Here is a 13,025-nt window from a genome sequence, read left to right as displayed (position 1 = left end):
GGCGAGGTGATTCGCGCAATATATTGGCAATTGTAATGAGTGTGACAGAGGATGGTTTCTACCGACTTGGAACTTCTGAAGGAATTTTAAAACAAGTATATGCGAGATCACAATTCACTCCATGCCCCAAGAACTTGCTTAGAATTGAAGATATTCCTGACCATGAAATTCCTCTCCGGTCAGTTGCAATTGCTCAGTCCAGTGGAAGCGGCCAAGGATTCGTCAAATGTATGTGTAAAACAAAGTGCCAAAATATGAAATGTCTTTGCGTGAAAAATGTAATGAAATGTAATTCAAAATGTCATTCAAGCCTACCATGTTGCAACAAGTAGGTTAATTGTAATTTTTTATATGAAAATTTTGTTTCCCTTAATAAGAAAGGCATAAATTTTGTTTTGTACAACTTTCATTTTTCTTTACGTATTTTGAATAAATTTTTTTAATGGCACTCTCATTATTTTTTCAGAATAACATTTGTATTTTTGAGGAATGCACGTCATTTATATAATAGCCTTATCAGAACCTTTTTTCATACTTTGCCTAAATAGCATTTGTCATTCTATAGAATGCCTAGGTATTATATACAATGCCTAGGGAAAGTATGTAATAATTCTCATATTTCATAGATTGCCTAAAAACGCCAGGCATTATATACAATGCCTAGGTATTCTATAGAATGCCAGCTTTTCATACTTTGCCGGTAACATATATATAAAAAAAAAATTATACTTTAGAAGTTAATCTAGTATCAAAAATGTTTGATTCAGCATGACACAGTCCGACTGGAACACTTTTGGTTAACCAAGGTTTCGGTTGATCGGCATTCGGATAATCAATGCTCTACTGTATGTATATATATATATTGAAAACTTTAAAAATTCCATATACAGTAAGACCCTGCTTAACAGTGATTCAATATAACGCAGTTTGCTCAAAGCCTAAAAACAAGCTCAAAATTTACACCAATTCAAATTATCGTGTATTTCATTTATTCATATATAATACAATTATTCCCAAACACAAACCAATCAGCAAAAGGTGGCAATTCGTCATAGCACTGTACTTTCCTTAAATCTATGTTTGTTTGGGACAATTTTGAAAAAATATAACATTATGGATGCCATAGGCATTATCAACTTCACTTGGCAAGAATTAACTGATAAATGCATGAACGAAGTGTGGAAAAAGGTATGGCTGAAGGTATCCAAGAATTCTCAACAAGAGCCTATCACGGTATCTTTAGGTTGACCAAATTGTCAACTTAATCAATACAGCAGGACAAGGAGATGTAGACAAATAGGTTATTGAGGAGTTACTGCAAATTTAGGATGAGAGCCTTACTAATGACGACCTTCAAGAACTGGCAGAACAAGGAATTCATATAGAACTGGAAACTAGTAATTCTGAAAATGAAGAACCCAAAGAATTTCTCTACAGATTTAACTTAGTAAAAAGTTTGGCAACAATAACCAAAATTGTTGATCAAATTGTAGCAAATGATCCAGATTTTCAAAAGAGTGCAAAAGCAAGAAGAGGCATTTTGGATGCAATCTCTTGCTACTAACCTTTAATTAAGGAAAGAAAAAAACTGAAAAATGAAATTACATGAATTTATCACAAAAAACAAGAATTTCAGAAGAGCTAGGATCTTCATCACAAAAATGAACTTTAGATTTCTGTGTGCATACATTTGTGTGTTAGTTAACATATACTATTATGCAAATTAATGTAAAAATAACTTAAAATTAAAGTAAAATCTGTTTATTTTTGGTTGAGTGTTTCCCTTTTCCTATTTACTCTGTGTTAAAATGACTTTGTATAAGTTGTTTCATTTAACACTTTGTCATCTAGGAATGTATCCTCTGTGTTAAGTGGGGTCTTACTGTATATTATGTTCTAATTCATAATGAACACAGAATGATTTTGTTTCCTACATGTAAACTAACAAGCATTTACCCCATTCTTATTCTGGGAAAGACTGTAATTTTATACTTTTTTGAACACTTAACTTACTGATACATAAGTGTCAATACATTAAATATTTTTTAAAGTATTCAAGAAACTTTAAACATATTTAATGGAAATTTAGATGTCAGATGCAATGTCAATATAACTTATATATAAATTGCTATTAAATTTTTCAAGTCAACTAATAAAACAATTTTGAAATTTCAGATTAAATACTACTAACAAAGACAAACTTATATATATATTAAGGATAATCATTTTAGAGGCAAATTTATAGAAATATTTATTTACATTAAATTTTTCATACAAATCCAAAGTTTTAAAAACTGCTAAATATAGCTAATATAAGAGTTTTTTTTCCAAATATCTATTCTCTATCAAACAAAAGTTCACTAAAAACAGAATCAAATTAAAACTTAGCTTTTAAATCTAGTGTTTTATAATTAATGACTAAAATAATATAACTGTAACAATGAAAAACTAAATCTTCCATAAATTGTAACATATTTGTTATGTAAATTAAATTATAAACAGAATCAAAACATATATTAACTATGTGATAGCTTCAATATTAAAAAGCTGCATAAAAGTAATTAGATAAGCATTACTGAATTAAAAGTTAAAGGAATTTATAGAATTTACTTTACATTATTTAACATGCTTACTCCTCCTTCTTTTTGTCCTAGTGCTAGTCTTTGTTTGGCTCTTCGAATTCTCTTCTCCACATCAGTTAGCATGCCTTGACAAAATCTTAAAAATTCATCTTCATAATGTGATTTCATGTAATGGTTTGATTGCTCGTATCTAAAGATATTACAAATTTTACACATACAGACACACAAATAAATAAGTATATATATATAATTTATATTATTATACACAAAGTAATTCAGTATGTAATATTATCATTACTATATAATTATATTAAACAATATCTATAACAAATTAACTAAGATAATATTAAAGGTAATTACTTTTTGTTATTTATTAAAAGTAAAAAAATATCATCAGTAAATTTGGTAAATTACTATTACAGAAAATTTAAAGAACCAATACTATTCATTAAATAGAAATGTTTTTAATATTGTGGACTGATTGCTTCAATCAGTACTAAACACTGCACTGTAAGTTTGCATACTTGGATTTCGAAAAGTATAGTGTACTTCTAACTTTTCAAACATTCACATTAAATTACATTTTACTCTTATGATTTAAACAAAGATTGTTGACAATGAAGGTATTAAAAACGAATTAACTATTATGATATTAAAAATATGTAAAATATCAGCATAATATATATAAATAACACCTTATCTTTGCCAAGAAATATATTTATTTCCAAAACAAACGTTTTCAGCCTGATTTACAGGCCATCCTCAGGTTAAGAATGAAATTTGAATTAAAGCATTCCACCAATAGAATACAAAATTAAAAATTAAATAAGCAACAGAATAACATAAAATAAAATTAACAAAAAAGTATATAACCAATGGAGTAACATAAAAATATAAAATATGTACAGTACATAGAAGTATTAAGAAATACAATTACTAACACATCCAATAAAATTACTATTTTAACTGGTTAGAGCTCTTAGTAAATTCTTTAACCATAAACTTCCATGCAGAGGGAAGACTCTCAACATCCCTTGCATTCAAACTTGGGATTTTCAAATCTTCCGTTAAAAATGTATTTTCAACAGTTATTAATGGTCCTAACCATCATTGCAATGATTTTAACAGTGGTTTAAACTTTTTTCCGTTGCACCTGGTCTCTGTATTTCGATTGTTTTAGTTTTTCCATTGTTACAATTGACTTTCTGCTTTTCATTGTCTTAACTTTTTAGTGACCATTTGGGTTTATTCTGGCTAACTTGCTTTTGTGGTATTAGGGGGTTACTGGTAAGGTTAACGGGGTGTCCTGGCCACTTACAGTTGGCCACAGCTTACATATTAGTGTAAGTTAGTTGATAAGTTTTGTATATTTTGGGGTAGGTTTGTAGTTTAGTCTATGGGTTTATTGGGGTTACTGTCTGGTTAGATAGATCCTGGAGGTGATAACAACACCAGAGATGGTGATTCGAGAGCAGAGGTGTCGCTGGAACCACTTGAGGACCAGGTTCTGAAGGAAGCTTATTTTATTAGGAAGGATTATAGAAATCTGTCCAGTTTCCAGAAGAAATTCCCCAAACACTAAAGTTAGAGGCGAAATCCGGGATATGGTTTCAAAACTTTATGGGTGCGTACACTAACTCTATGGGGTCCTGAGGGAACTTAGAAACCAAAGAATCGACTCTAGACCTACATTGGTCACACCAGCAATACAAAGCTATGCCGAGACCGTAAAGGCCCCAAGCAATCTCAGTGTTACCACAAGAAATATTACTAAAATCATCAAGGAGAAAATCAACAAGGAAGGGACGTGAGAGGAAGTTGCATTACTACTGTACCCACAAGAGGCGAGAGAGGGTAGTTCCACGGACATGAAAGAGATCACTCAGATACTGAAAGAAAAGATAGAGCCAAACAAATTGGGTATAGGGGTCTGCTCTATTAGAGGGGTGAGCGGTAACAGGATATGTATCAAAGTTTCCTTGTGCAAAGACGGGGAGAAATTAAAGTGTGCTGTTGAGGAAATTCTAGAACTGGCAACCAAAGTCAGGACTAAGGTTGCAGAGGGAAGACGTCCAAAAGTCATAATGATCAACGTGCCAAATTACATTGAGGAGGAAACTATTACAAAAATACTTTATGAGCAAAACCAGATTTGGCCAGAAACAAGTTTAGATGATTTTCAACAAAAGTGTAAACTCATTACAACCCTTAAAAAAGGCAATGTTAGAGATGGTTGTAGGCATGTGATATTGGGTGTGGCCCCTCTTATCAGGAAAATTCTGGTTTCAAATAGACAAATCTGGCCTGGGGCAGTGTCAAGGTTGATGACTTTGTTCACATAGTTAGGTGCTTTAAGTGCAGTTGTCCTGTGCAAAATGGTTGTAGCTTTAAGTGGCTACAACCATTTCGCACAGGAGTTTTGGAATCAACAGCAGTGTAGCCACTGCACGGGTGAACACTGCTACACCGAATGCAAAAACAAAGTCAAGCGGCCAAAATGTGTGAATTGCCAAGAGACTAATAAAAACTTGCAAGATGGTAGGAGGTACAAGTCACAACGCCTTTCAGGCAAGGTGCCCAGTTTTACAGAAAATATAAACAGATCGCTGTCAATAATGCCGCAACACGGAAGTGTTCTATATTTAATTTCTAAGCGCTGGCATGAAGTGAACTTTACTTTCATTCATGGAAACTACTAAAAAACACTTCCTTGCTTTATTGGATACCAGAACGTCGCGGTTGAGACAAAAAGCCCAACTTTGGTTTTTTATTAAAACATTGAAAGAACGGACTCATCCCCAAGTGCATTTCTTTTAAATACAAAGCATTTCCAATGGAAGTTCAAACTCTATTATCTCGAATGGAACGAAGTCTCCTAGTAAGACTTATTAAGAATAAACGCAGAATGATATTAGAAGTAGAAGATAATATGTACCTGGCCCACTTCTTCTTCGACAAGCAGTGTGATCCATCTATTCTGTACCAACAACTGGACAAGATAAGATATATTGCTAACAAAAATGCACAAGAAGTCAGGAAGAAATTGAATAGTAAATATTATTGGTTACAGAAAACGTCCTGCCACAAACAAAGTAAAATCACTGAAATTCCATATTATAATCTTGCAAATGCACCAGCAAATATTCATCAAATAATATCACGAGGTCCGAAACATATACTACTCCAACGTTTGATTATGCACAACTCATTCCTCCCACCATTGCTGCTATAAAGAACACTTGCTGTCCAGAATTGCAACCTAAATTGGAGCTTTCTGCAATAACCAACATAGCATCAAAACAAAGTTCGAAATCCAGCAAATCAAATGCACAAACTGCTCGGATAGTTAAATCGTATCTTACAAGCAATCATTTAAATCTGTTGGTAACAGATAGAGATAAAAGATTTGTATTATGCAAAAACCAGGATTTCCTATCAAGATCCGACACCAACTATACTAAGAAAGATCCGACACCAACTATACTAAGGAAGACACGTAAGATTATTGCACTCACAGGGGTAACAGCTTCTTTAACTGGTTCTCTTAATCCACCAACGAACATTGCTTGCCCAAGATTATTCTTTGAAGTGAAGACACACAAACCTGCTTGGCCTTTAAGACCATTAATTAATAAATGCTCCCATCCTACATATTTCCTCGAGACAGCACTGGCAAAACATATCTCTGCTTTAGTACCTCCCTCCAACTTGGTAACCAATGCCGTTTTAAATGCTAAAGCCAACATTGTAGCTACACTAAGTAACCTTCCCACTAATTCGTACCGGTAGTACAAAATAGACGCTATTTCATTATATCCATCGGTACCACATTTTGAAGCTGTCATGCTTGCTAATGCACTTCTACTGAGTTCTGGGCATCCCATATAACATGTATTACATTTGCATGAGTCTCTTTTATTTATCACAGAAAATAACTATTTTCAATTCAATGGCAAAATATACAAACAAACCGAGGGTGTACCAATGGGCTCCCCTTGTCACCTATTTTAACAGAACTCATCATGAGGAATATAGAGTATCGTATTTTCCATGCACCTTTAACAATCCACTATCCTATCTTGTATCTAGGATACATTGATGATATTTTGCTTGCATGGGACGGCTCAGCAGAAGATTTAGACAAATTTATTCAAATACTAGCTTCAATATATCCTTCTATCAATTTCACTGTAGAAGAGGAGCAAGATAATAAAATTTCCTTTTTAGATTTAGAAGTGCATAGATCTCTGGAGTTAACTTCTCCGGTGCACCACAAAAACAATAGAGGGCCAGATATTATCCCTGTAACAGCTTTCCAGCCCTCAAGCTTCGTTAACTCCGCTATTACTTCGTTTATTCGGAGAGCGCTCCTCATTCCATCCTCCCAGGCATTAATTAATGAAGAATTACAAATTATTAACAGAGCATTGCGCAATGCCAGATATTCTAATTCCAAATATCGATATCTCTACAACCGGGTCATAAACAAATTGTTTCCAAAATCTTTTCTCTGCAACAAAGAAAGCCTAAAGATAATAATCCCTCCAATACCGTACTTGGGCACCATCTCACTAAAAATAACACGCATATTCAGGAAGTATGGTTTTATATTACCTATAACTCCTCAACCATCACTATGAAGAACATTGTGCAATGATAGAGACACTCTCACATTGAATGAAAAATCGGGGGTTTATAAAATTCCATTAAAACATACAATATCAGGTGAGGAAATTAGCTATATTGGAGCTACCACCAGAATGATATGGTCCTGCATCTTCAAACATCAAGAGGACATTAGAAATAACAGATCAGGTACAGAATAAGCGAAAAAGGTTATAGACCAAGATTATCTTCCACTTTGGAACCGCATTAAATTATTTAAGCATTGTAATGATCGGAGGCAAATATTCATATGGGAAAACCTTTACATATCTGCTGCTTTGCCGTGTAATGCGCCGACATTGGAAATACCATAGCTATGGATAACTTTATTTAAACAATCCAAGTTATAATTTTGTGATCTGATTTTCTTCCACTACCATGCATGGCACCATCACTCAGTATTTATATGTTTTGGGGAGTTCACGTTATTACAGCATGTTTCTTTAAAAATATTTAATTATTCAATTTTTACTAATTTGTTCTATATTCCAACCACGTGCATTACGTAATTTGAAAAGTCCGTTAACAGCTGTCAATTTGAGAACAAAGGTATTCAATTTTGCCTGAAGATGACGGTTGTAAACCGTTGAAAGTACTAGTGAGTATATCTGAAATTTAACAGATTGCTGTCAATAACACCGCAACACAGAAATGTTCTATATTTAATTGTATTTCTTAATACTTCTATGTACTGTACNTTGCAAAATTGTAATTAATATTTTTTGTGTAAAATTCGTAATTTTTGTGTTTGATTTTTAACACGTTCACAGTGTCAGTAGATAAACGTTTAGGCAGCTGCTGGGCATCTGTAAAGAATGTTCCAGACCTATTTGCATGGAACATGCAAAATTAGTATGTGAAAAATGCCAGAATTCACAATTTCAAATTTTAACTGAAGATGATTAATTTTTATGCCTTAATAGATAATTATATTATGTGCCATTAAAATTAAGCCAAAATACTTAGATTATGGTTAGATTACGTCATGATTTCCAAAAGAAAAAAAGTTTTTATTTTTGTTAAAAAACATTACTTTTTTGTTATATTATTGTGTAGTTGTGTGAATAAATATTTCATGTAAAGCAATGATTGCTTTATTTCAAATAATGTCTTTTATAAATCTATTATATATACACACTAAAATAATATTCATATTTTTTTTAAACAGACCATACAATGTAGTGTTTTATTTCAGGGTCTTCTGGATCCCACAAGGCTCACAGCATTATTTTCTTCACCAAGCATGCAGAAGAATAATTTCTCCCAAAAAGCTATTACAGTAAAACCTCATTATTTTAAAACTCAAAGGACCAAAAACACAACTTCAAATTATCTGAACTTTTTTCAAATCAGTTTTTTTGTAATTCTTGAATAAAATTATGACATTATCTTACATAATTTCACCCATTCATTTACAAATGTTTTAATATTTCTTGTTATTACTTATAATTTAAGCTATTTTGAAAAATCCATCAGTTGGAGTGTACTTAATGAAAACATAATCAGATTACATTCAAAGTAAAACCTGAAAATAACATACAAAACAAGCTTAACTGCTTCAATAAGAATTACCACAAATTGTCTTGAGTTTGAGATTACAAAAATCATCTGGTCTGATGAAAACAAGCTCTATTAACAGCTAAAGCTCTAAGTATGCATTGTATCGTGAATACAGTGTATTTAATGGATTTCAAAATTATTGAAACAGTAGATTTTTGAGGAAAATGCCCAAAATAAATAAATGCAAAACAGATTTCTTCCATAAAAATAAAAAAATTTTTCTTCATTGGCAATGCATACAATGTCCAAATGACCTTGAATAGATATCCAATGAATTAACAATACAAAATTGGTAAAACTGAAACCAAAACTGATACTTGGGCATGGAAACTTATAAACATGTAATATGATGAAAGATTTCAAATTAAACAATATTCTTGAGGGTCATAGAACCAGATAATGACTTCAAATTTCATTTTATGTGTATTTCAAATTATCCAAACTAAAATATATGCAAAATCCTATTTTCATGACCAGGGAGTAAACTTGACTTTGAATTATCAAATATTGAAATAACAAAGTTTTACTGTATTTTGCAAGCCACTTACTATATATATTTAAACTGTCCTCAGGCAAATTTACATGTTTGGAGACTGGAGTTGGCTTGAAAGCCAGATGTTGCCCACCACTGATATAAAATGCATAAACAAGAATTCATGCAGGATAAAAATACATTAAAATTTTAGATGATGTATTCCTTAATGAATAAGTAATTATTCATTTAAGGAATAAATCTTCAAGTTGGCTTTTTTTTTTTTTAATAAATTTTGCATGAATATATATAGTGTTTTAATTTTAATTTTTACATATATACTAAGAAATGTGTTCTTCTTTTAACATAAAATCATAGTATATTAAAAATCACTTAAATTAAGATCATATATATTATAATTCAAGTAGAGATCCATAAATAACAAACTTGCTATATAAGGCAGTTTGCAAGACCATATCAAGTAAAAGGCTTTATAGAAATTATAAGTCAATGGCAATTTATGGTGCCATGTCTAGCCACCACACAGTTATGGTTTCAATCCAATTACAGTAGACCCCCTATAATACGGGTTCCTATAGTTTGAATTCCTATAAGACAGCAAAAAAATTGTGACAGTATTTGTACAAACACGCTAAAAAAACTCCTATAATTCAGTAAAACGTTATCGCTGACTCGTGTTGCGACAGGATTGGTCAAATCTAGACCAATAGCGGATATTGCACAAACTGCTGAGTTTAAACGAGCAGCAGACCTACTAAAAACCATTTATTATTTAACGTCCATAAAAATTATATTTATATTAATGATGTCTCCAAAGTTCAGTGAATTTTTCGCAAAAAAAAATAATTTATCAGGAAGCACATGAGCGCCACTTGATGACAAGCTCCACGACGAAAACAAGCTTAAGCAATGGCGCCGTCAAACGGTGCATACTCGTTAAGTAATCCTTCAATTTTTTGTTTATAGCATAGTTTATATGGATTATTCCCAAAAAATTATACATATTTTGGAAATGTTGAGTCAAATTAGTCTAGAATCGATTAATTTTATGGAAGAAACCTTTCAAACAGCCGTAGTCGTAAACTGCATATGTGCCGAGCTATGATTGGCTGGACTCGTAGAAAATGGATTCATAAAAACCGGTACGTATCTACCATGTTATAGGGGGGTCAACTGTATGTGAAAAAGAGTCTTAAGCTTAATTTTCAGTTTCTAAAATTCAAAATTGAACAGATCTAATTTCAATATTGTTCTTAATTCAATTTTTAAAATTTATCAAATTCATTTTGATAATTTAAAAAAAAAATTAGAGTTATCATCAAAATGTAATGGTATATCTATTTTTTATATTAAGTATCCATATTTTTTAATACTGATCTATACAGTAAACATTTTATAAAATAAATCTGATCTCCTCTACTTTTAAATATTTAAATAATAATAAAAAATTGAATAAGCAATAACTTACTCTTTCTTCATATTTTCATCGTGTATTTTACTACAAGGTCCTAAATCTGCTTTTGTATTTATAAAGAGTTCGTTAGGGCAAAATTTCACTAAAAAATGCTTGCATACCTGTAATAAAAACTATTTATTAGAATATTAATTTGAACTAAGTATTAAATTCTTGTTATCTTTCCAAAATATTCAGACGTTCTAACATATATAAGATAATTGGTTAATACTCTTATTTCCATAGAGAAGTGAAGAGTATTATATACCTAGGAGATTTTTATACAATATATTAAATATTTATAAAAAATATACTATATTTGTATAATAATATATTAAGTATTGGCATATCAACTGCACAGCTTCTATAGTTTTTTCCAAATTTATTTGAACAGCCAAATAATTTACAGAAGTTTAGAAATAAAATTAGCATGGATCAAATTTCAGCCTATAACATCTGCAATCTGAGCTTTTAAAATAAGTTATCATCATATATGCAAATATTTATATTACAGATTTGATGTTGACATTTTGTTGAATCAATGTATTTATTTAGTACAATAGAAGCCTTTTGTTATAGTCACTTTGAAACCTGTCTAAACTGATAATAGCAGCCTACTAATAAAATGGAGCATGCCTGGAAATGAATTTTGGGTCTCTAAACTTGCTCAAATCTGATCTTTTATTAAAAAACATATCTACTGAAATAGATGCAAAAACATTAAAAGATAGCAATACAATATTTGAAATACAATGGAGGACAAACTAAGGTTTAATTCAATCAACTCTCATAGATTCTATTATCAGCTGTGTTCACCAACTCAGCGTAAATCTGGAATAAGATTTAAACCAAGAGTTCAGTTAAAATCAATCTTCACTGTGCATTAATTCTTGATTTAACTTTCAAATCTTAATTGCAATTTAACTTGTTGCTACTGGTAAGTTAATTCTCAAATTTTAGATTAAAGTATGCATGTGCTATGTGAATTTCATAAAACAACAAACATTCTATTTTCACAATAACTTTGTTAAGCTCTGACAGTTGAAAATAAGTAATGATACTATGGTTGATAGATAAGCAATCAATTTATGTAAACAATTATCCATCATAACAGGATTTCCAGTTTTAAAAATTCTACCCTCTTTTCTACTTAATCTTTATTTACTTTAGTTATTTTTTAATTTTTCATAACAAAATAACAATTGCTTACTATTTTGTCATAACATAATTCACTGGTAACTGCTATATTCCATCTCTATATACATGTATATATTTGTTACCATATTTAATTTTTATTTTCTAATATAGTTATCCCTCATACAACATGGCACTTCTGCAACACAGTTGGAAAATTGAGGATAGCCCCCTACAACATAATTTCTGGTTTCGCTCTAACACAATTCAAGAATTTGGGAAATCCTACATAAAAAATTTCACAAGTGCTAACTCCATTATTCAATATTTCTTTATTCAAGTAACCATGCATGCTGTCTCAAATTTGCTCAACAATTTTGCAATATTTGATTTTTTTTAATTTTAATTGAAATTTTTAATTTCTTTTGCACCTTTCGTCAGGTTTACTTTAATGAAAACTAATAGTACAATTGTTTTCATCCTTGTCCTAGCTTTCCTATCAACATTAACCATATGTTGTTGTCATTGCTTTCAAACTTTAGCCTTTAAGAGTCATTATGTTTTGCTTTTATAGATTAATCTTTGTATTTAGTAAAGTTGATTTAAACACTTTTAGGTAAGTGTTATTAAGCTATTTTAAATAAAAATGTAGGTAAGCAATCATTTGTAAAAATGACAAACAAAATACAGTGGTATCCCAGTACTTAAACTGTTCTTGACTCCAACAATTTGATATTCAAACATAAATTCTAGAAAAAAAAATCACTCAGTGCTCGACTGAACAAACATGACTCGATAGAACAATTTTTGATTTATAGCAAATTTTTATTTTGTCATCCATAAAAACTTTTTATTATAAAAATTAAAAAACTGAAGATGGTGCTGATATTTCTGATCAAGATCAACAAAAAAGTTCAGAACACATCTAAAATGTCCTTCTTTAACTAGAATTAATATCAATGTATAACAAAGTACTTTTATTTGTGATTATGTTAATTACTGATGATTGAAAATAAATTATCAATTGTTTTAATAAACATATTTCTCTTAGTAATGAAAAGGAGTATACTTTCGCTAACTTCTGGAATGTAACTCTACATTTTGCATCAGTCTTTTGTTTTGTATAGCACAGATTTGC

The 13,025-nt window shown here is 30.8% G+C and overlaps 1 protein-coding gene across 7 annotated transcripts in view; it reads right to left on the bottom strand.

Moving 5' to 3' along the window:
- The window catches only part of LOC111635651 (luc7-like protein 3), a 46,465-nt gene extending 35,396 nt beyond the window's left edge, over window positions 1-11,069 (bottom strand). For 2 of the 7 annotated variants that reach the window (XR_002758414.1, XM_023380674.1), the window contains exons 1-2: window positions 10,769-11,069; window positions 2,616-2,772 (exon numbers count right to left, since the gene is read on the bottom strand). Coding sequence is in view for 5 of the 7 variants with exons in the window: in XM_023380674.1 (XP_023236442.1) it covers window positions 2,616-2,772; window positions 10,769-10,779 (168 nt within the window). In the remaining 2 variants the exon portion in view is untranslated. The remainder of the gene's footprint in view (window positions 1-2,615; window positions 2,773-10,768) is intronic. The other 5 variants (XR_002758413.1, XM_023380673.1, XM_023380676.1 and 2 more) reach the window with 4 other exon arrangements.
- Between the last annotated feature and the right edge of the window lie 1,956 nt (window positions 11,070-13,025).

The sequence above is a fragment of the Centruroides sculpturatus genome, unplaced genomic scaffold (assembly GCF_000671375.1).
Source record: "Centruroides sculpturatus isolate CEXI.00-Female unplaced genomic scaffold, Cexi_2.0 scaffold738, whole genome shotgun sequence".
NCBI classification, from domain to species: Eukaryota; Metazoa; Arthropoda; class Arachnida; order Scorpiones; family Buthidae; genus Centruroides; species Centruroides sculpturatus.
Note: the sequence above shows the minus strand (reverse complement) of the source record. Positions and strands in the feature narration are given on the sequence as shown.